This window comes from Falco peregrinus, chromosome 2, assembly GCF_023634155.1.
Source record: "Falco peregrinus isolate bFalPer1 chromosome 2, bFalPer1.pri, whole genome shotgun sequence".
Lineage (NCBI taxonomy): Eukaryota > Metazoa > Chordata > Aves > Falconiformes > Falconidae > Falco > Falco peregrinus.
This window is the reverse complement of record NC_073722.1, coordinates 88,319,284-88,341,231: the sequence shown is the minus strand read 5'-3', so window position 1 is coordinate 88,341,231 and position 21,948 is coordinate 88,319,284. Positions and strand designations below refer to the sequence as shown.

At 49.2% G+C, this 21,948-nt stretch overlaps 3 protein-coding genes across 4 annotated transcripts; 1 reads left to right on the top strand and 2 right to left on the bottom strand.

Annotated features, from left to right (window-relative positions):
* The first annotated feature begins 313 nt into the window (after nucleotides 1-313).
* TSSK2 (testis specific serine kinase 2) lies at nucleotides 314-7,482 on the top strand. The gene has a single exon (XM_027780827.2). It carries the CDS (start codon nucleotides 6,061-6,063, stop codon nucleotides 7,030-7,032), a length of 972 nt encoding a protein of 323 aa, XP_027636628.1. The 5' UTR covers nucleotides 314-6,060; the 3' UTR covers nucleotides 7,033-7,482.
* A 134-nt stretch (nucleotides 7,483-7,616) lies between these two features.
* On the bottom strand, nucleotides 7,617-17,187 carry ESS2 (ess-2 splicing factor homolog). 2 transcript variants are annotated; one of them, XM_055797268.1, is made up of 10 exons: nucleotides 16,962-17,187; nucleotides 16,347-16,515; nucleotides 15,295-15,390; nucleotides 14,522-14,688; nucleotides 12,472-12,589; nucleotides 11,630-11,763; nucleotides 11,383-11,485; nucleotides 9,908-10,017; nucleotides 8,875-8,990; nucleotides 7,617-8,323 (listed from the first exon to the last, which is right to left on the bottom strand). In XM_055797268.1, the coding sequence occupies exons 1-10, from the start codon at nucleotides 17,106-17,108 to the stop codon at nucleotides 8,038-8,040; spliced, it is 1,446 nt and encodes a 481-aa protein (XP_055653243.1). In that variant the 5' UTR covers nucleotides 17,109-17,187; the 3' UTR covers nucleotides 7,617-8,037. The 2 variants fall into 2 exon arrangements, with proteins under 2 accessions (XP_055653243.1, XP_055653244.1); XM_055797269.1 differs by having other exon boundaries at nucleotides 16,347-16,533; nucleotides 16,962-17,096.
* Nucleotides 17,188-17,559: 372 nt separating this feature from the next.
* Nucleotides 17,560-20,544, bottom strand: GSC2 (goosecoid homeobox 2). Its single transcript, XM_027780865.2, has 3 exons — nucleotides 19,890-20,544; nucleotides 18,819-19,066; nucleotides 17,560-18,434 (listed from the first exon to the last, which is right to left on the bottom strand). Exons 1-3 carry the CDS (start codon nucleotides 20,197-20,199, stop codon nucleotides 18,330-18,332), a joined length of 663 nt encoding a protein of 220 aa, XP_027636666.1. The 5' UTR covers nucleotides 20,200-20,544; the 3' UTR covers nucleotides 17,560-18,329.
* Between the last annotated feature and the right edge of the window lie 1,404 nt (nucleotides 20,545-21,948).

Below are 21,948 nucleotides of genomic sequence, written 5' to 3'. Positions count from 1 at the left end.
CCCGGGTCCGCACACGCCCCGCCCGGCGCGGGCCGGCCGCGGCCGAGCGGCGCGGGGCAGCGGGGGCGTCGGCGCGCGGGTCCCCGGCCGCAGCCCCGTCCCTCCGTGACCCCCGGGTCGCCTTGCCCACTCTGTTACGTCCCCCCGGGGCGGCTACCGCCAGCCACCTCCGTTCCCCCCAGAAATGCCTCCACCGGTGCCCTCTATCCCGCCCGGACAGCTCCCACCCGCCCGCCACGTCCCCGGCATGGCCATCGCCAGCCACCACCGTCCCCCGGGGACGGCCGCTACCAGTCGCCTCTGCCCTCACCAGGATGGCAACCCCAGTCTCTCCGTCCCCCTGGGGTGGCCTTGCCCTGTTCCATCCATTTCCCAGGGTAGCCTCCACCAGTCCCCTCTGTGCCCCTGGGATGGCCATGCCACGTTCCCTTCATCCCTTGCCCTGTCCCCTCCATCCCCACAGGGTGGCCCTCACCAGTCCCCTCCATCTCCACCACCAGCCAGCCTGTCCTGTCCCTCCATAACAGCCTCAAGGACCCTACTCTGTCCCCCAGGACGACCCTTCCAGCTCCTCTCCATCCCCAACGATGCCTCTCCCTACCTCCATGGGGACTTCCCAGCCCTGTCACCTGGCTGTCCCCACAGCACAGGCACCAAGCACTGGAGTTTCCCAACCTTGGCCATCGTTTGCCTGCTTCGTTACCCTGCTCCCGCTGCCCACCGCGGGGTGACAGCCTGTTTTCACACGTCTGCAGGGGTGACACCAACAAGCAGCAGCCGGCGTGGCACATCCCCGCAGCCAGGGCCCTGGTGCCAGCTGGAGCTTCCACACCTCCTGCAGACACCGTGCTCCCCCTTCCCAGGCCCAGCCGGAGAGGAAAGGCGTAACAAACGCTAGATGGGTGGCTCCGATCCGTGTTAATGGCCCCGCACATGACAGGTGCCTTCAGGAATCTGACCCTGGGTGTTGGTGCACATCATGCCGGGCAGGGTGGTGCCTGGTGCGGCCAGGGAGCCCAGCCTGGGCAGGAGGCACCGGCCCCAGTGCCACAGCAATCCTGGTGCTGGGGGTCAGCCCAGGTGATGTTTGGGATCAAAAGGCAGTTTTACCTTTAACACCCACCTCCCAAATTGAGCTGGAAGCTGCTCTGACGCTGGGAAGCAAAGCAGCGGTGTTCGGGCAGTGCTGGGCAGGGCTGGATACAGCGGCTGACCTGCCGGGGCTGCTGGCGTTGGCAGGGTGCTTTACTCTGTGGGGAATTCCAGGCTTTGCAGTAAAACCTTATTCAGAGTCAAAGCCAAAACCTGGGAAGCCACCTGGGAAGTTTTTGTATGTTTTTAGTATTTACAACAACATCTTTTCCACTTCTATGTCACAAGCTGAAGTTTTCAAAAAAACACATTCAAATTCCAATAAGGACCATTTTGATCCAAACCTACACACACTCCCTGTTTCCTGATTAATACCAAGTACTTGCTATATCCAGCAGTAAACCTCCCTCAGGGGTACTCCTGATAGATGTACAGATACCTCTGCTCTCCCATTTCTTCTGCTTCCCCTCAGCCACTGCCCAGGTGCAGGCTGCTAACCCGTGGGCAGGGGCATGTGGTTTTTCTGGGTTTTCTTGGGCACTCACCCCCTCTGGTCCTGCAGGAGCTGTTGCCATGCTCAGCAGCATTAGGAAGATGCTTTTTCCAAACCTAAATGTGAAGTTTTTTAATGTGACAGTGGAAATTGGTGCCTGCCAAGAGCTGGGAACTGTTGCTCCCTGGAGCGAGGTAGCAGCAAGCGCGAGCTGTGGCTCCAACCCCTAGAGCTGTGAGCCCTGCGAGGCCTCAGGTCTGCGTGGCCGGGGACATCTGCTTGGGGACCCACTGGAGTGCGTCACAAGCAGCGAGAAGCTGACTGAAGATTTAGGCCAAAACCCATTTTGCCAGCTCTCATGTGCTGCCAAATACCATCACAATCCGAGTGTCCTTGGGGACCTGAAGTGTGACAACATCCTCCAGCACAGAACACGAGCAACAAAGTCCCCAGCTTTGTTCCTCCCAAGGGGTGCTGTGGGGGGAGGCTGTTCTCAGCCTGGCTTCCTGCAGCTCAGTGGCATGCATGTCCCCAGACTGATCCAGGACATTCCTTATCCAACCCAAGCCCATGACACCCAGGCCTGGGCATTAACAACGTAGATGTAGACAATGACAATGTAGAAATGAATGTCCTACGATGCCTCCACCATGAGAGCAGGGCACTGGCTGCTTGTCCCTGGCTTTCGTCCCAAGGAAAGGCAGCCCTTGTTTCCCCAAGCCGCAACTGGCAGCACCCCACCAGCTCCAAACAGAGGCAGGTCTGGAGCACACACATGAACGGGGCGACCGCCACAAACCACGCAGCACCCTTGAGCAAAGGGGCAACCAGCAGCCCAGCTATGTGGCAGGGCAATGGCGAAGGTTAAGAGGCTCCCATTTCCCAGTGCTGAGCAGTACGGGACTGCCCACGCCCTGGCCGAGCTGCAGGCAGTGCAAGGCAGAGCTGCCCAGCACGCTGCACTGGCCTCGAGCCCGCAGGCAGGGGCACCAGGGGCTGCGCCAGGGGAAGCTCATGTCCCGGGCAGGAGGGGCAAGGATGGAGCACGTTAGTGAAAACACACCGAACCCCAGAGTGTGTGGGACCTGGCACGTCCCAGGTACTCCCAGTTTCTTACTGGTAAAGCGCATTTCTCTAACCAGTGAGTGCAGATCACCTGTGCCCAAAACGCAGCGCAGAAAAGCTGCCGTGCCTGGGAATGGCAGAGGGAAGGGACTCACGGGGAGGGTGCTGAACATGGCTCTCACCTCGGCCAGACCCCTGGGCTGGGTTTTGCAGCTGGCTGCTGCGGGGCCAGCAGCAGTGAGCCAAGATTGAGGCAACAAACACAAATATGAGGAAGTAGGAATTGCTCCATCTCCCACTCCCCTGAGTGAGTGGCCCCATTTCCTTCATTTTTACAGAGAAAAAGCCTGGTTCTTCAAAACAACAAAGCATCTCTGACCACAGCTTCCCTTCTGAGCTAAATAATCAGAGAAGCAGAAAGCGGTGCAGATCCCTGGCCCTTTCTGGAACCCACTTTCAGGTGGGTGCAAAGCTGCAGCCCTCTGAAAAATGGGAGAAAAAAAATAGTCACAAGTCCTCAAGAACCAAGATGGGTTTTCACACTGTAAGGCACATTTTCTGCTATTGCTACAGCAGCAAAAATATCTGGCAACAAAGAATTTACTGATTCCCTAATTACAAATAGCAGGGGCTGAACTGCAGCAGGAAGCAGAGACCAGACATTACAGCAGGCATTACAAGAACAGCCAATCTGAAAAGCACTACATCCCCTTCAAGAGATCCAGTTTTATAGCATTTCACTGAAAATAAATTACATTCCCAGCAAACACGTGAAGGCCCTTCAGTCTGGCAGAATCAAGACTGTGATTTTAGTAGGGCTGTGTAGGTTAATTCACTTGAAGGCGAACATAAAAGCCAACACCATCCCACAGGGTATTTAATGCAATCTGCTTTTAAGCATGCATTGCACAACATGGAACTAATCATTCTCAGATATCAAGATTCCCCTCTTACTATTCCAGCTACCTCTTGGTACGAGCACGACCAGTTTGAAATGCCATGGAAGACACATGCCCCATCCCGCTCCTGACACACATGTACACTATCCATGGTCCCTTGAACACTGCCCAGCCTTTACGTGCATCCCATGCCCCGAAGAGAAAGCTCCTGCACCTGGCAAGTGGGTAGGAACCATCTAAAACTGACAACAGAGGAGATCAGGCACAGAGCTTGAGCCATGCACGCTGATCGCAGCCTGCTTCTGCCCATCTAGCCCATATCCCAACTTCTCCCCATGTTGCCACAGTTGTTCTTCTCTAATCTGTCCCTTTCTCTAACCTTCACCTCCTCCCAAAAAAACCCTCCTCCAATTACTTTTTCCCACTGGGCCCAGCCTTGCTACGTCTGCAGCCCAATTTGGTGTTTCTCACTGGGTCACCTCCACCCAGCCAGGTTCCACACCCCAGGTGGTCCCCGTGTGCCTCCTCAGTCATGGGTGAAGCTCAGTCATTGCCCCGGGTCCTCTCTGTAGTGGTCCAGCAGCCACCTGCTGCATACAGCCATCTCTGGGCACATCTTCTCCTTTCTCCTGGTCCTTTCAGTGACCCAGACTGCGAGCCACAGCCTGGCCACCTGCCTGCACACCCTAACAGAGAGGTCCTGCATTTTATGGAGATAAGCAGATCGTGTGATCATTATGAAATAAATAGGTTTTTTTAATTACCTAAGAACTTTATTGCTATTTAGTCAGTTCGGTCCTTAAAGAACATCTCTGAAAGCATGGAAACTTTAGTAAATGGATTCCCTTTACATTCGTTCATGAGTACCTGAGAATAATTTTTTGCTCATAAAAACCAAAGTAACTTAGCCTTTGATTATTTCAGAACTAAAAAAAAAGCAAACCCTACTAATTTCTCACAGTCACAATTCCTAGCAATGTTCATCAACTGATTTTTCACAAGGTGCACTATAAAAACCGAGTCCCTTGGAAGGGTTTTTCAGAATCAGGCACATGAGTTTTGGAAGTACCAGTGGAAACTGCACAAAAGGAAGCTCTCCACCAAGATAAAGAGCATCGAACACCTCAGACCTTACAGAAGGCTGCAGGCACTGCTCAGAGTGCTGTGGAAGAGCATGAATGTTCCCTCGGTAAAACATCACCTGATGATAGCCAGTGTCAAGACAGCCAAGTGTTACACAGGCTGTCTTGTACTCAGGCATGGCGCAAGAAATTTAGCAGGAAGCAGGCGTAGCCAGCTGTGTACAAGGCGCTTGGTGCTTCTGTAGGCTGGATCACACCACACAAGTGCTCATCTCATACTCAGAGGTCAGCTCACAGTGGAGCAACCACAGCTCTGAGTGCAGGCTACATATGACCGAAACTGCTCTTCATTTTATTGGCTAATTATAAAGATTAGCCAAACATTTCAAAGGAAGGAAGGGAGGAAAAACCCAAACAAAAGCCCCAGTGTGGCTGTCAGAAGTACCACTTCTGTTCTTCAGAACGACACTGTCATCCACGCTGGTGGATGAAGCCAGATCGTCCCTAGCCCCTGTGTTGTGATCATCAACACCATCAAGTCTTTGCAGTCACACACACAGCAGCTGTAAAAACAAATTTGCAAAAGCTGAGATTAACGCAAAGCAAAAAGCCCCAGAGGCTGATTACAGTGAAACAATCAACATGCAAAACAGTAATCCTCAGCACCCTTCTGAGGAAGGTGTTGGTATGCCTATTTCTCAAGAACACCAGAAGCTGGAAGTCAAAACATAACTCCCCCACTGAGTAAACGTTTAAGAAAAAGCCAGCTCCAAAGCCTACAAAAGCAGTCAATCATCAGAGCTACAAAATGGAGGGGCTGGGTAAGCAACAAGGAGATGAACTTAAGAGAAGCCACCTCCTTCCCCTAACAAGCCCACAAGAAAAAAAACCACAACAGTTCTTGAACACAGCCCCAGTGAACACAAGAAAAGCAGCATCCCACCCCTTTTGAGGAAAGCTGGCTGACGAGGAGCAAGGCCACCAGACAGCAGAAGCAAGCCCACAAGGGGCTTGAAAGATCATCCGAGTCATACAAAATGACAACAAACAATAAATATGAAAAGACTTGGGTACATTTTAGGAAATAAAAAACATTTAAGCTACTTCCATCCTAGCAAAAGTAAATATAAAGATCATTTTACGACGAAGATGGAGTTCAACTGATGTCTCTCAGCAGCTTGATGTTAAGTTTTGCCCTGGGTGATAACCAGCAACTTTATAAAAGGACCGAAGGGTCCCACGCACCATGGTGACTGCCCAGGGTGCAGGTGTGGCTGCCTGTGACATCACACAGCAGCTTGTGCTGGGTGCCCACCCACCCGCCACACCAGCACCCCAGGCAGCCACCATGGTGTGCGGGTACACCACCTGCCGCCGCGTGTGAGGCACACCAGCACCAACTCACGCAGCTCCCCCCAGCTCTCCCACCATGGATGATGCTCTGGTGCTTGGAGAGAAAGGCTACGTCCTGAGCAACACGCTAGGAGAAGGCTCTTTCGGCAAAGTGAAATCTGCCTACTGCAACTCCTTGAAATGCAATGTGGCCATCAAGATAATTGACAAGAGGAAAAGTCCTCAGGACTTCCTGAAAAGATTTCTCCCCAGGGAAATTGAGGCTTTGAGATGTTTGCACCACCCCTCAATCATCAAAACCTATGAGATTTTTGAGACATCAGCTGGAAAAGTGTACATTGTGATGGAGCTGGGGGAAAAGGGAGACCTCCTAGACTACATTAAGAACACAGGAGCTATGGAAGAGGACATCACTCGCATCAAGTTTCAGCAGCTGGTTTCTGCCATCAAGCATTGCCACGACTTAGACTTTGCTCATAGGGACCTGAAATGTGAGAACATCCTTCTTGACAAAGACCTCAACATCAAGCTGTCAGATTTCGGCTTTTCCAAATTCTTGTCTCGGGACAAACACGGAAGAACTATTCTCAGCAAAACCTTCTGTGGGTCTGCTGCGTACGCAGCCCCTGAAGTGCTACAGGGCATTCCCTGTGACCCCAGGATTTCCGACATATGGAGCCTGGGTGTCATCCTGTATACAATGGTCTATGCTTTAATGCCATTTGATGATTCCAATGTCAGGAAAATGATCTGTATTCAGAAACAACACAGGATTTCCTTCCCCAACTCAAAATATCTGACTGTGGAGTGCAAGGACCTCATTTACCACTTACTCCAGCCCAATGTGTCTCAGAGGTTGTGCATAGATGAAGTTTTGAAACACTCATGGTTGCAGACTCCAAAATCCACAACCCCTTCCCCTCTGCTAGCTGCAGAAGAGGGTGAGCGTTCCCAAAACCTGTGTGAAGGAAAGCCTGAGCACGAGCAGCAAGGCAGATCCCACTCTCCACAAAGGGAAGGAGAGGAGAATGAAACTGGATCTTCTTAAGGATGGCTGGTTTTCACAATAATACAAAGTTGGTCTAACTTGTGAACTGCTGGATCTCAACTTCAGCTTCTCTGGACCCTTCTAGCAATAGTCTTTATCTTTGGCTTTACAAAGCATAGCAAAAGACAACACAGTACATCTGCTAAGGTGAATGAACAGCTTAACACTATTATTCCCAAAAGACCTGTCTCTGATATGTTTTGGGGGCATGAGAACTTACTGTCAAAACACATTGGAAAGTTTCTTTCAGTGCTGCTGACACTTAACAGCTCTTACACTCATGTTTCTCAGGTTCCTACTACACCGGCTGCAGAATTCACACGTGCATCAATCACATTTTGGATTCAGTAAGAGGGAGTTATTAGGGAGTGCGAACTGATGCCTGAAACTGTATGCATACCGTTTTCATAACATACCAACTCTCTTGACAGGCCCGCTGTACGTTCAAGAACATCAGTTTAAACTTAAACTACATTACGTTAGAAGCCCTCTAAACTTCTGGGTCATGTCTCAATGTATACATGGTTGTTATCCCCCCTTCTGCAAAGTACAAAACCAAAGAAATTTGACAAGCTGGAAGAAAGTCCAGTTCAACTTTTTAGGAAGGCTTACATTTTATAAATAGACACATCTGTACAGAAACATATTTAAATGCATGGCCATCTTAAAAAGAAATATATCTTAAAAAAATTATCGCTATTTTCCAAGAGTCCAGAATCTTCTCTGCCATTGCAGGAAGCATCTCTTTGCTATAGCAGCCTTGTGCATCCCACCCATGCAGTTCAAAGAGAAGTTATACCACAACAGGAGATACTCTGCTTCCAAAAAGCACATCACAGGCTATTTTAGCTACATAGAGTAGTGCTGGTCCCAGGTACTGTAACCACTGGCTTCCATTCTGGCAGTTGTATCTAGACACCCCTTACTACCGACAGCTGACAACATCCAGCTTGCAGACAGCTGATCACAGCCAGTTCACTACCACCTTGCTGGTGACTGGAATATTCAGAAGAAATCAGATGCTTTCCTTCTTTTAGGAAGCTGCAGTAAATTGTCTGTGATCGATGTAGTATCCTGAGATACCGGCGTCTGAGATACTGTCCTAGACTGTGGTGTGCTTGTGGGTGTATGAGACCCACCTGCTGGTGTCTTGTAACCAGGAGTTCCTGTGTGGGCTGGGGAAGGAGTATAGCTGGCTCGCAGGGCTTTGTCAGTATATTTACTTGCAGTCCTGTTTACTAGTCTTTGCAAAGCTGGTGACATTGCTGGGCTTAGTCCTTTTGGAGTGAGGCTGGAATAGAATAAACAGTTTTAAGAGATTTTACAGTAAAAATCTGCCATTTACCAAAAAGAGCATGAATGCTTCCACAGGTGAACTCTTCTTGTGTCCACCCACACACACAGACCAGACCCACTGGCTGCAGAAGTCATTCTGCCTGCAGGTAAACACAAGCCTGTCTCTCTAGAGAGACAAGTGACAGAAACCTCCTACATCCCTCCCAAACCTAAGTGGCACTGCCTGCCTTTTCCTTTGAGCTTGTTCTATCCTTCCTGTGACCCAGCAAACCAAGACTTATCATGTCTCCTCTTTGTAATGAGGCAAGACACTGATCCAGATGCATTGCTGGGTGGCTGCAGGGCAGAACAGCAATGCTCACAAGAGGGACAGCCACCAGCCACCTCCCCTCAGGAACTGAGCTTTTTAATTCTAAAAACTTTTAGTTTGACTGTACCTCTTTATGCTTCCGGTACTCTTATTATTCCTCCCTTTCTACATATGTTGATTTAAATCTCATCAGAAAATACTCATCCCCAGTTCTCCTGTCAGAACAGAAGTCTCACCTGGCCAAGTTTTCCGTCACTTTTCGAAGTGCCTCCTGCTTCTTTGCTCTGTTTTTAGCTGCCACTTCATTGGCCATCTTGAGTCCTAACCTCTCACGGCGCCCAGGCTCCAGGATCTATAAACGCATCACACAGTTCACTCACCAAGGCACTCATATGAGAGCTGCATAAATGAGTCAAAGCACCTTCACAGCTGGATTCCAGCCTACAGGGATCTAAACCAGGGAGAAGTGGGGTCAGCCTACACCTCTCTGCTACTATATATATATAAAAGCCAGAGAGGACACAGAGACACCTTCAACCTGCCTTGGCAAGTAACAAAAACAGTAAAACCAGTTCAGTCAAGGAAGCAGCCATTACTTCTGACATTTCCTCCTGCTGTCTCTCCTAGACAAACAATGTCACCTGTGTCTTGCCTAGCCTGGCCTGTAGCCAGCCAGCTCTCAGGCAAACACAGACATTGCTAAACAGCAGGAGAACCAGTCAAGGACTTCAGAGCACATACAGCAAATTACACCTTTCTTAAACTAAGAGTCTCAGGCAGCTCACATTCAATGACACCAGCAGGAGACGGGCGGCATGCAGGGTCAGGTGCCATTAGCAAAGCCAGAGCACCTTTTCTACTCTCAAGCGATACACTTGCCTCAGGCTGTGACAGCCAGAAGATCAAGACAGAGGGAAATTCTACAATTTCTACCCATTCATACATTAAAATCAGAGAAATCAGGTGTCTCTTCAGCTTCCTCTCAAAGCCCCTGTCTGGGCCCATGATCAAATATGGTGTCTCGCTCTCCTGCCAACAGTGTGTGCTCCACCTCAGGTATCTCCACCAAGCAGCTTTCATGTGGAGCCATATCCACACCTCCACCCTCCAAGCAGAACTTAGATTATTAGTCTCAAGGACTGGGAACACAGCCCAGAGATGTGTCACACTCCCACAACAATGTTAATCTATTAGTTACTCACTTGCCTTTCCCTTCTTAGTCCTCCCCCCTCAAAAAAGAATGACGTGCTGACTCATGACATGAAATACCTTGAAGGCTGGTCCGGGTGTTCTGTCCACATATGGTGTTTCTGACCCTTCTAGACGCAAAGGGGTGCTTTCAATTTCACCCCATGTCATAAAGGGAGACTCATTCACACCTAAAAAAAAAAAATTTAAAGTCATGCTCATGCAAGACATTTGACTATCGATTCACCACAAAAAAAATCTAGAGAAGCAAATAATGAAATGCAGCAAATTCATCATCACCCCAAGGAGCCCCCCTACTGCAGGGGAAATCACAGCCAATGTTGAATGTAATGCGGGGTTCCCATTAAAAGGGCATGACCTTAAGCTCACAGGACTGCCTGTGGCTGTATCACCCTCAAAGTTACAACATCCAAGCTCTGTCCTTTCCACATGTTTATTTTTCCATTTGGTGAGCTTTTCTGAGTGTCACTTTCATTTCTTTCTTCTACAGTACTAGTCTTCCCCTCTGCTATTGTATGAAAATTCCTTCAACAGAGGGAACTACTTAAAAACAGAGAAATGGGCAGAGGACTTAAGATGCATAGAATAGCCAAATGTACCCTCAACTGACCTTGAGGCTAGCCTGTACCCAGCAGTGACTGCACCTTGTGTAACAGCTACAATCGCAGAACAGATTCTAGGAGCCAGACTAAGTCACTGGCTAGAAAATCCTGCTGTCCAGGGTTTGGAAAATGCATTCACAATGGAGAAAGGAGGTGCACTCCAAATGCCACCTACAGGCTTCCCAGAGGAAAAGCATCACTACGTTCATCTTTTAGCATAACAACAAAAGACAGGGAAACATAACAGCTGCTGAAGAACAGCTAAAAACTCATACCACATTTCAACTGGAAGAAAAATTTGTTCTAATTGAAAGTATCCTGGGGCTAATACATCTGAACAAAAGGAATCTATAATACACAAGGGTATTCAGACAAAGGAAGAACCTAGAAAGCAGTAGACCTGGAGGAAACCAGTACATTAGACTGTAAATGAAGCAAGATATGCCATATCCCTGAGCCAGGCTGAAATGTCACTCAGCAAACGTCACTGGACACACTGACATGAATGCTCCTTGTTTTGAAAAATGAGCACTTGAACTCTTTGGAAGCTTAATGTTTGTGAAATGTTTGAATTCTTATCTTCAAGCTCTAGAGAAGCATCATCCAGGGACAAAATAAGCAGCCACAGCATCCCAGTTGCCTAGGTATGCTCACTGTCCTCTAGGTGATTCCTAAGCAATGGCACAGCAGCTCATTCAGAACCTCTTAGGTACAGCATAGCTTCTCTTGCCAGTGTATTGGACTAGGATTTAAGCACTGCATCAAGCTGGCATACATAGTACACAAGAAAGTCACCAGCTCACGAGACATACAGACAGAAGGCTTACCTCCTTGTCAAAACCAACAATAATACCCCAGTACTGAACAAACAGCATCAAAATAAGTGCAGTAGCAGTCCTCTTGTATCAGAAAAATATAAGAAAAACCTCTTACCAGGGGCAGGAGAGGGGGTAGCCACAAATCCATAGCCATTCACTTTTGGAGACTCTTGGGGTATCAGTTCTTTCCCATCTGGTCCCACTTTGCCCTGCTTGTACTGAAATAAAAAACACAGTACCATTTTCATGAGAAGCAAGGTATGAGTCAGTTGTATCTAGCACACACACAGTTCTCCTGGTTGATGAACATCAGAGGGCTAAGTCTAACAAGGTTTTAGTCAGAAGCAGTAAAATTATCCAACCTGAGCATTGAGGGCTGCAGCTTGTTGGAGCTGTGATTTGCTCACGGCTTGGCTAAAAGGGTCCTTCACAAAACGGGTGTTTCGATGGACAACTTCCCTGGGCTTCTTAAATACATCATCTTCATCAGGTACACCTTGAAAAGCAAAACTTTTTTTTAAGAGAGGGCTCAGGTAACACTAGACAACGTGCTCTAAATGTCCCAGCCAACGTGATCACACTTGCCACACATTCCTACGCAACACAAAATCCATTAGCAATTGCAGTGTCTATCTCTAGCAATTTAAAACAAAATTTGCACTAGATATATGCTTTTTAATACCTGAAATCTATTAATTAAGATCAGATTTAAATTTTTTCTTTTTAAGAAAACTGCTAACAAGACACTGCTTTACAGAAATTATCAGTTGCACATTTATAGCCAAAAAATCCTGTGTTTATGAAATGATGTAGTTTTCTACAGCGACCAAGGGACCAACAAGTCCAAAGAGCACTCTAAGCAGAGGCAAAGAATAAATAAAGATGACAAGAAAGTGCTCATAAATAAGGGCAAACTGGAAAGAGCTTTGGCTCCTGAAACTATTTCAATTAGAAATAGAACATGATCAAACTTTGCAATCAGAGGCAGAGGACAAAGGTCCAAAGAAAGAAAAGCGGGGGGGGGGGGGGCAGGGGAAGCCCCAAACAACATTTTTAAACAACTTTACATATCTGAGCATCACAGAAGAAAACGTGCAGCATTACCAGTAAGAGCTGCTCAGTCATCTATAGAAAACCTGTAAGCACTGTTTGAAGTCAACCCACCTAGAACCAACGCCTCTCCTGAGAAACCTGCATGCCTCACCTGTTGGATAATACATGAGGGTGTTTCGAGCTGTGTATTCCCAGGTCTCCAGTCCGGCTTTCACATTCTCCAGAGCTTGCTGCTCTGCTGAAGGAAGTGCCAGCTGATCATTTCGTCGCTAAAAAGGCGATGGAAAAAAATTAAAAGAGAAAAAAAAATAATGAGGTCTGAAAGAGACTCCTGCCATCTTTTAATCAGGCATACACAACTTGGAGAGCTCAGTCATGAGCTCAGCTACCTGCCCTAGCACACTTTGCACCTGGCACTGCACAAGCACTCTCTCTCTCTGGCAAGTGGCATTTGAGAAAACATCCTGTTTCCAGGTGGGCTTGCAAACAGCTCCATATGAAGTTCTGCTATAAAATCAAGTAAGACTAAAGAATTATCTTATCAGAAAGATTATGACATTGTTTATTACATCTTGTAACAACCCTTGTGATACTTCAAACTTTCTGGTTTTTTCCTCTATCTACTAATCAAAATTCAAATGAAGCATTAGTTACTAAATAAGGGAAGAACAACATATGACATATCTAATATAAAGGCAGTCTACAAGGGTTTGGCATGTAACCTCGGAAGAGTATTTGCACCGTCCTAGTTTCATGCACACTGTCTTAGCGAAGGCAAACAGTAGCAGAAAAACAGACACTTCTTCAATCCTTAAAGAGTTTCCAAACATTTCCATAGGCAGTACAGGTATGGAAGCATTTGACATAATCACGCGATTACTTGTGTGCTGTTACCAGCATACTAGTATCACTGATACCAAAAAGAAACTAACAGAATGCAGTCAGCCACTGATAAGTTACTCCATTTTAAAATTCTCACACTAATTAAACTAGACAATTACTGCCAAAAGCTATATATCAAAGACATTGGTTGATGGTTTCTTTAAGAGGTATTGCCCATATACATTTAAATAGCAGTGCTGTCACTGAGTATGTTAAATGAGGCATAGCAAAGTTGTCTGCTGCACAAACAGGCATGCTGTGCAAGGAAATGCAAGGTCTGAACAGAACCCTGGCTGACAGGAAGACACAGAACATCAGCACAAGATCGGGTCCGGTGACTTCACCTTGACCTAAACCAGGCCTAAGACACAGAACATCAGCACAAGGTCGGGTCCAGTGACTTCACCTTGACCTAAAAGGCAGGCGCTGCCTGCCTTTTAATTCTGGATGGAAGCACTGCAGCAAAGAAGATGCATAAGCAGCCACCAAGGGCATTAATGTAACAGACTCCGAGGTTTACGTTAGCTGAGATAAAAACATAACACTCATAACAACAGTAAACACTCCTGTCAGTGCCAAACTTCACTAAAAGGCACTGCAGCTCACATCCATCCCTGACAGCTGCTCACTGCTGATGGAGAAAGATTGACATGGCAGCCCCAGAACAGCTCCTGAACCTCCCACAAAGCTAGCTGTGGAAGACAGCACAGCCAGCCATGACGTGCACAGTACTTCAGCAGCTGAATGGATTATTACTGATTATAGAAATAGAAGACTGAAATAAGAAAGACAATCTAACTGCAAGTAATAAAAGGCTGATGGAAAAACAACAGGAACTGTTCTCAGCTGCTCTCCTTGCTATTGCTGCTTATGGAAGAGACTGCCAACAGTAATCCTTGCACTTTGTGCCATGTTTCAGTGTCTCAGAGCTTTAGGAACAGACTGATCCTCAGCAACTATGTCAACACTGTCCTTGTGGTACAGATGGGGAAAAAACAGGATTGCAGAAGGAAGCAATGAGCTATCACAGGCTCCAGGAAACTCAAGCTTAGCTCAGATTTAGATTTGAACAGCCCATGGACCTACTGTTCAAAATCAAGACCCTTCTTTTCTTATTCAATGATGAGTAATTCATCAGTCTAATGCAATAACCCCATGCTCAGAGCCAATGAATTCTCATCCACACTTCTAGCAGGATTCCAAAACAGAAGGTAAGATAATATTCTATTTAATCAAAGATTAAAAATGTAAATGTAAAATGGTGTTTCCCTGTTGTGTCACTTTGGAAGAGCAGAGATACAGCTGAGCCACATCCCTACCTGGGCATATTCCTCTTCTGCACTGTACAGCCAAGCATGCTTGACTTTCTCCTTCTCTTTGGCCACTTCCATGATCTGTTCAAATGAAGCATTATCTTCACTCGTGTGCTTTGCTAAGAAGCTGTCCAGACTCGGAAGTGCATCTTTATCATCTTTTTCTGCTTCTCCTAACAAGAGAAGGGAAGAAGCCTGAGAAAGGTTAATACCTCCCATTCTATAAGAGCACTATACATAATTCTTCAATCACTTCTGACAGTGAGCTTTCTATGGACCCACTAATAATTCATATGAAGCCTGGTGAAAAAAAAAGAAATATGTATGTGCAGAGTGGTACAATAATAAATTTTTGGAAGACACATAACCAACTTTCACATAAAACCTTTTATGTCATTTATAGCTATTTGTGTTAAAAGGAAAATGCACAAACGGCCAGCCGCTAGCAGATGTTTTTAATACACTGTATGAATAGCTCTGCCCCTACTATCTTTGCTACTTACAGCATTAGTTTCAGGTGACACAGGAAAAATTTACTGCCTTCAAAGAGATCAACTGAGTTAAGAATTTACATGGCCATAAAGAGACCCATAATTGAGAATTCACACACATGACAAAACATTACATGAACTTCAGAGTCATCATTTTCACCTACTAGAAGGTTAAAGAAAACTGCCTTAAACATCTGCTAAATACCTAAAATCCTTACAGAAGGCAGAGCTCACAGAAGTATTTTCCTGCTGCTGAAGAATTCAGCTAGAGAAACATCATTCTCCCACCTTCCTCTGCAGCTTTGATGCCAACTTTGGATTTATTCCCCAGGGGAAGGCCACCTGGATGTACTTCTGGGGTTTCAAATGTGGCTGGAGTAACATCTGTGACAGAAAAAAAAAAAGGTTCACATGAGCACAGGTTACTAGAGCTCAAAACAGGACACTTGCTGTGACATCTTCCACCACAGTACGGGTCATGTGCCAAACAAGTCACAGAAGACATCAAGAGAACAACAATTTAATTAAAAAGTTGTGAAAAGACTCCAAAATATTCTGTTCAATTCTGTCCCAACCACTGAACAAGATTTTGTTCTTATCTAAGATGTTATTTTCCTCCTGCTGGCAAAAACTCACAGGAGAGCCACAGCCCGGTGTACCTGTCACCCTATCCACAGCTTTTGCCAAGAGAAGCAAGCAGCAGCACAACGATCTTAACCTAGGCCAGAGCTAGAACCTGCAGTAGGGGAGGAAGGGAGACCACTTGGTGACATGTCCTTTGCCTCAAGAAAGCTAGTTATTTAAACCCCACTGTGAAAGCTCACCCAGGGACTGGGCTTTAGTGCAAGAAACACTGAACTCGAACGGAACGCAAACACACAACAGGGTACAGGATTTCTTCTGTGTGACCCTCTGATAATCACAGGCTTCCAACCCTTCTGCCCCCAATACAGGAAAACCTTATGCATCTGTAGATGTAACAAGAACCCCTAAAATTATAATAAGGATTCAAAATACAGCTTAGAGTTTCTGATAATATAACATTGCATATTAGAGCATGTAATGCTCCCTAGGCAGTAGGAACCTGGCAAAAGATGCCTGTGAGGAAAGCTGTTCAACAGCTGGTTTTCTCCAAAACCACTCCCTCAAGAAAGAATTCTTAAGACATCAAAGAGAAATTCAGATCACCCATCAGATACTAGCTACTGCCCAACATGGTATATAATTGCCATGCAATGTCAATCTTCAATCTTCAAGATAAGCACTGCCTGCACAGTTAGATAAACCAGAACAGTAATATTAGATAGAAAACCCTTATGCCCCAGTAAGCCAGTTCTCACAGGGTGCAGGTGTGTCCCTCGATGATTTGCCCAAAGAAGAGCCAAACTTGATAGCTATTTGTCTCATTTTCTCCAAGTCACCATTTTCTTCAGCCTCCAGATATTCCTTCTGCGCTCGCAACTTCTTCACATCAGGAAAGAAATCTCGCTGAATGATTTTCTCTAAACTCTACAAACAGAGAGACAACTGCAAGGCCATGCTGGGACACCTCGGAGTGCCAGCCCAGCTGGGGGCCAGCTGCGCGCAGCCCATAGCAGGGGGGGACAAACAGCCCACAGGACGACGACGACGCGCAGCCCACGGAGGGGACAACAATCATGACGATGCACAGCCCACGGCGGGGGACGGGGGGGGGACGCGCAGCCCACGGCGGGGGGACGGACGCGCAGCCCACGGACGCTCCAAGCCGAGGCCTGGCCGCTGGCAGTGCGCTGAGCGCCGTGGCCGCAGGAGCTCAAGGGGCGGCCCCAGAGCTGCCCCGTCGCCAGGCCCGACCCGCAGCCGGGCTCACAGCGGGCGGTGGCCGCGGGCGGATCGGGCCGCGCCCCACCGCGCCGGAAGCCGCTGGGCCCAGGTACCCGGAGAGCGGCCTGCCGGGCCAGCCGCCGCCCTACCTCGATGTAGGCCTCCTCATCCAGGATCTTCTTCGGGCGCCTCGGGGTCGGCGGGGTCGCCTCCTTCACCGTCGTCACGGCGGCGCCCGCGGCGGCAGCCGGAACCAAGGCCTCGTCTGAGGCCGCTGGAACCGCCGCCCCCTCCATAGCGCCGAAGGCCGGGGGCGGACGACGCGCTCCCTGACCCAACTCAGCCGCCGTCGCGAACGCGCCGCACCGTGACGTCACCGCGCTGCGCCACGGGCCGCCGGAACGTCCCACACCCGCCGCCCCGCCCAGCAGCGCCGCGCGGAGCCGCGCGCGCCCCCTGCCGGCCGGGAGGACCTGCCCGCGCCCGCCTGGTGACAGCGGCGCCGCCTCGGCCCGGGGGGGGACCGTCCCTGCCGCTGTGCGCCGCGGCTTTCGGCACCCGCGGGCTGCGCGGCGGGTCTGACCACCAGCAACCCCCACGGTCGCCCTCAGGCCTCCTCAGAAAGCCCCGGTCTTCCCGGGGCCCGCCGGGGGGCCTCCCGGGGGCAGGCAGGGTAGGCAGGGTAGGCAGGGCAGGCCCAACAGGCAGGCCCGGCAGGCAGGGCAGGCCTGGCCAGGGTCCCCCACCACCGGCTCAGCACAGCACACACGCGGTGCCGGGTCAGTTTTATCTCTCTGGCAGCTTTACAGGACATGGTTTCCCCTTGGCCCTGCCGGGACACTGGCACCCCTCACATCCTGCCGGGACACCAGCACCCCTTGAGCCCTGCCGGGACACCGGCACCCCCCGCGCCCTGCTGGGACACCGGCACCCCTCGTGCTGGTGGGGAGCCACTGGCATGACCTGAACACTGGCTGTGCCGGACCTGCTCACCGCCAACACATGGGTCACCTCTCCCATGGGCTTTAGGGATGAGTCCATGTTCATTTGTCAAGTAACACATGGCCTGTTCGGTAAGCTCAACCCCAAGAGCAACTCTAGATGCCATCATGGTGCTGAAAACAGGAAACATTCATTTGCAGGATAATTTGCAGATCTACAGCAGTAAAACAAGCACAGCTACTGGCTGCACAGGGCAGAGACAGGAGGAGGACTCTCCCCTTCTCCCGAAGCACAGGCATTTAACATGGGTACAGCTCTGCCCCAGCAGGGGCTTTTGGCAGCGGTTTCTGCTTAAGCATCTGAGGATCATGCCTGGTGAGTTATTTGCTATGTGAACTAGGTTTGGAGGAGAAACTGGGATGTGAAAGTGCCATGTCTGCTTTTACCTGTCCTGTGGAATCACAGAGATTCCCTGTGCTTCACTAGTTCCCCTCAGATTACCCCCCTATGGTGCCTGTCAGCTACAAGAAATGGATGCTCTTGGTGTTCATCTGCAGAGATGCGTCCTGCAGCCACTAACGGCTCTCCTCCGAGGGCTTCTTGGTGCCTTGAAGAAGCAGTGCTGAAGCAGACACCCTCTTCTGATGCCGCCACTTGGCACGCCGGTTTTTAAACCAAACCTAGAAAGTATGAAACAGAAAAGAACTTCTGCATTTCATGTGTTACCTGGAGGGGTGGCAGGCAGTACGTTCCTGGACTGTACAGCACAAGCGTTAGGATATTGTAATACATTTCCCAGTATAAAAGTTTGAGACAAAATTTAATCAATCCCTCCCCTGCAATCCTGCTCAGGTACATGCAAGGGGCAGCAGGGAGCTGGGACCCCCACTCCCCATAGCAAATTCAGAAGTCACGCAGATCACATAAATAATGACTATACACTTGGGTGCAGGGAACGAGTAGAACTGGGCATGTCTGTGTGTTCATACATACAGAACATGCCCTGGTCTATGCTCTTGCAGGGGCTGCAGCTAACAGCACCTCACAGAGTGGTGGGATCTCACCTCTACCCTCTCCTCCTTCAAGTGAATGCGGTTTGCCAGGTGCTCGCGGGTGATGACATCCGGGTACTGGTTCTGATGGAAAAGTGTCTCCAGGGCCTGCAGCTGGTCTTCAGTGAATATGGTGCGGTGCCGGCGTGTCCGGCGCTGGATCTGGTGGAAAGTCTGCAGCTCACTCGAGTTCCCCTGTGGACTTTTACAGACCCTGACCGTTGAGTGGAAGAGCCGCATGGGCCAGGGGAACTGGGCGTCTGCAAGGGGAGAGGTACGGTGGCAGTGTTAGATGTGGGGCAGCTGAAATATCCATCTTGCTCAAAGCAGTCCAGGCACAAGTTGCATTCACGCATGTTGTTTGGAAGGAGGCAGCCAAGCCAGCTGGGGCTGGTGATGAGTTGCGCGATCACCATGCAAGCGAGAAAAGGGCTTAAGGCATCACTTTAGGAGAAGCATGCAGGTGGGGAGCACTGATTGGGTTTTCCTTGTTTACTTACCAATTACGCTATGGCCAGCTCCAGAAAATAGCTGGAAATACACAGCCCAGTGAGGAGCTATGCTTCAGTCCTGATACAGGGGATTTCTGAACTTTCAGGATGTTCTTGAACTGCATTCTTAAGGGTTTACTACTTTTTTTCCCCCCTGGATGCAGTAATTTTGCTAGATAGAGCCAAAACCTCTTTTCTGTAAAGGACAAGTCAGGTCCCCCCAGGGCTGGTGTTGTCAGGAAGCACAGGTACAGCTCTGTGCATGGGCAGCATGACAATGAGGTCCCACACTCCAGAGAGAACTTCCCCCCAGAAGCATCATCCTCTCAAGTGTTTTACACTACACCAGTAATAACCAGTAATAAATAGCACTTGCTGCTTTTATAACTCTGGCAGCATTGCAGATAAAAGTGCCTGCTCTTGGGAACCATGCTGAGAATGGAGCTCAGCTTGCTAGAGCTGGGGTCTGGGACCGCTGCGGTGGCAGGCCGGACACCATGGTGTTGCCCAGGGCCCAGGTTTTCCCCTCCATGCAGCGCTGGCTCCAGCCCCACCACGAGCCCTACGCCATGAGTCAAACCCAAACACTCACCCAGCCAACTCACTGAGTCCTGCAAGGAACGGGCAGTCGTGTGAGAACAGCAGCAGCAGTTGCAGCCGGCCCCTTCCAGCTCTTCCTCCTCCTCTTCCTCCTCCTCCTCCTGCAGGGAGCTGGCCTGGATGGTCTCCAGCTCACACAGCCCCTTGGGTGCGCAGTCCAAGATGCTCTGGAGGCACAGTGGGGCCAGGACCTGGGGACTCTTCTCTGCCGGGCTGGAGAGGATGTCCTCAATGCTGAATGAACACGGCTTCTTGAGGCCTCTCCTGCTGGCATCGGCTTCCGACACTGGCTCTGAAGACATCCTCTGCTGGCAGCCGCGGCTGCGGGAATGGGCAGCTCAGGCTGAGCGGGGTTTGCTCTCTGTGCACTAAGTCCACAGTGGGGTCTTACAGGGGAAGAAGACAGCTTATGTGGCTTTTAAAATGGACTGGCAAAGCCATCCAGAATTGCTGCTTTGTCTTGGCATTTCAAGTGACTGTCATTCTTGCAGCCAAGTTTTTATTTTATACACACAGACACTTTTTCTCCTTCTAACCTAGCTGCTTCATGACTGAAGCCACCCTAAATATATATATATAGAGAGAGATATAATCCCTTTGGAAAGAAAACCGTAAACCCCCCTGTGAATAAAATAAATTCTAACTAATCTTGGCAGCTTTGTGAAGGGTTAGTGTGGATCTAAGATTTAGCTAATCCCACAAAAATGACTGGAGAAGGAAATCTGATTTCTCCATCTTGGGTGTAGATTTGAGGTGGTTATGATCTCCATTGTGCTGCAGCCTCCGATCCAAGGAAGGGGGAGGATAGCTGTTCCCAGCCTGGAAATGGACCAGAGGATTAACTCCTTAAAAGAAGCAAATTATCCCTTTCTCTGGCCAGATGAAAGCTTTCCCATCAAAAGAGAGCTGTCATATCATACAATACGAGAGAGGAGAGAGTTCAGCTTAATAAAAAATCTTTTTTAATGATAGCACAGCCTTTGGCTGCACCATAACTCTCTGCAAAAGTTGATTTATTTTCTGCTGAAAGCAGAGAAATTGTATTTTCCCTCCTTCCTCTTTCCCCCATCTCCACTGCCCTAATCACAGTGATAATGCAGATGCTTTGCATGTATCCAACATACTCTTTGTAAGGATTCAAAGACCTTAATAAATTAGATTACTGGCAGCTTGCAGCAGCTCTGTGGCGTAGCTTAGTGGCATGTAGCCACCTTTTGCACAGCTGAGCGGTACCCCAGCGTGGCATCAGGAGGGGAACGGGAGGATTTCTGCCTGCTGCCTTCATGTGCAGCAGCTCAGGCAGGAGCACGATCTTGGTGCCACAGCTGATGGGCAGTTTGCTGAGCCCAGAGCAGGCAGGAGGGCTGCTGGGGCAGCCGGGCTTCCCCAAAGCTTTGTCAGTTCAATTCCCAACAACTTTTGTCCAGTGAGAGAAACTGGGGTGAGGCTATGGCCAAGAGCAGTGACTCAGGATGGGAGGAGACGGCTGGCGTTGACCCTCCCAAGGGCACAGCAAGGCCTGGCAGATGTGGTCCACAGGAGGAGAGAGGACATCTTCCATCTTGGGTTTATAACTGAAATGAGCAGATGGGTTTAAAATAGAGAAGGTGTGGTTGAGCTCAGGTTGCTGAGGAAAGGTTCTTGCCCACAGCAGTTTGGTTTAAGCCAGAGTAGCAAGGCTTTGGCAGTTCACACAGGGAATGCTCTCCCACTTGGTGTTTTTTTTCAGGGGAGAGATGATACCAGGCCCGAAGATGGTCCCCCGTGGAGAGTCAGCCAAGCCACGACAATCACACCAATATGGCTACATGCCGTGCTCACTTTATTAAACAAACAGGTTATATTTATAACTTAAACCGACTGCTCACCTGACTTTACACACAGGTGATTGGATAAAAGTCTCTGGGCCACGTGGGGGTCCGTGTCGCTGATCGGTGGGCATGCTGCAGGTGCCTTACCAGAGTGTGCCGATGAGAGTGTGTTGATTTCGTGGTCCACAGGACTTGCTCTGCACCTGCCTTCTGGTTTGTGCATAGCTTGTTTTCCTTCTC

Coding starts and splice junctions, on each gene's coding strand:
- TSSK2 (XM_027780827.2), top strand. CDS start 6,061: ATGGATGATGCTCTGGTGCTTGGAGAGAAAGGCTACGTCCTGAGCAAC.
- ESS2 (XM_055797268.1), bottom strand. CDS start 17,108: ATGGAGGGGGCGGCGGTTCCAGCGGCCTCAGACGAGGCCTTGGTTCCG. Junction 16,516..16,961: donor ATGAGGAGGCCTACATCGAG/GTAGGGCGGCGG, acceptor CTCTGTTTGTAG/AGTTTAGAGAAAATCATTCA. Junction 14,689..15,294: donor CATCAAAGCTGCAGAGGAAG/GTGGGAGAATGA, acceptor TTCTCTTGTTAG/GAGAAGCAGAAAAAGATGAT.
- GSC2 (XM_027780865.2), bottom strand. CDS start 20,199: ATGTCTTCAGAGCCAGTGTCGGAAGCCGATGCCAGCAGGAGAGGCCTC. Junction 19,067..19,889: donor GGACTCAGTGAGTTGGCTGG/GTGAGTGTTTGG, acceptor CTCCCCTTGCAG/ACGCCCAGTTCCCCTGGCCC. Junction 18,435..18,818: donor TGAAGGAGGAGAGGGTAGAG/GTGAGATCCCAC, acceptor CATACTTTCTAG/GTTTGGTTTAAAAACCGGCG.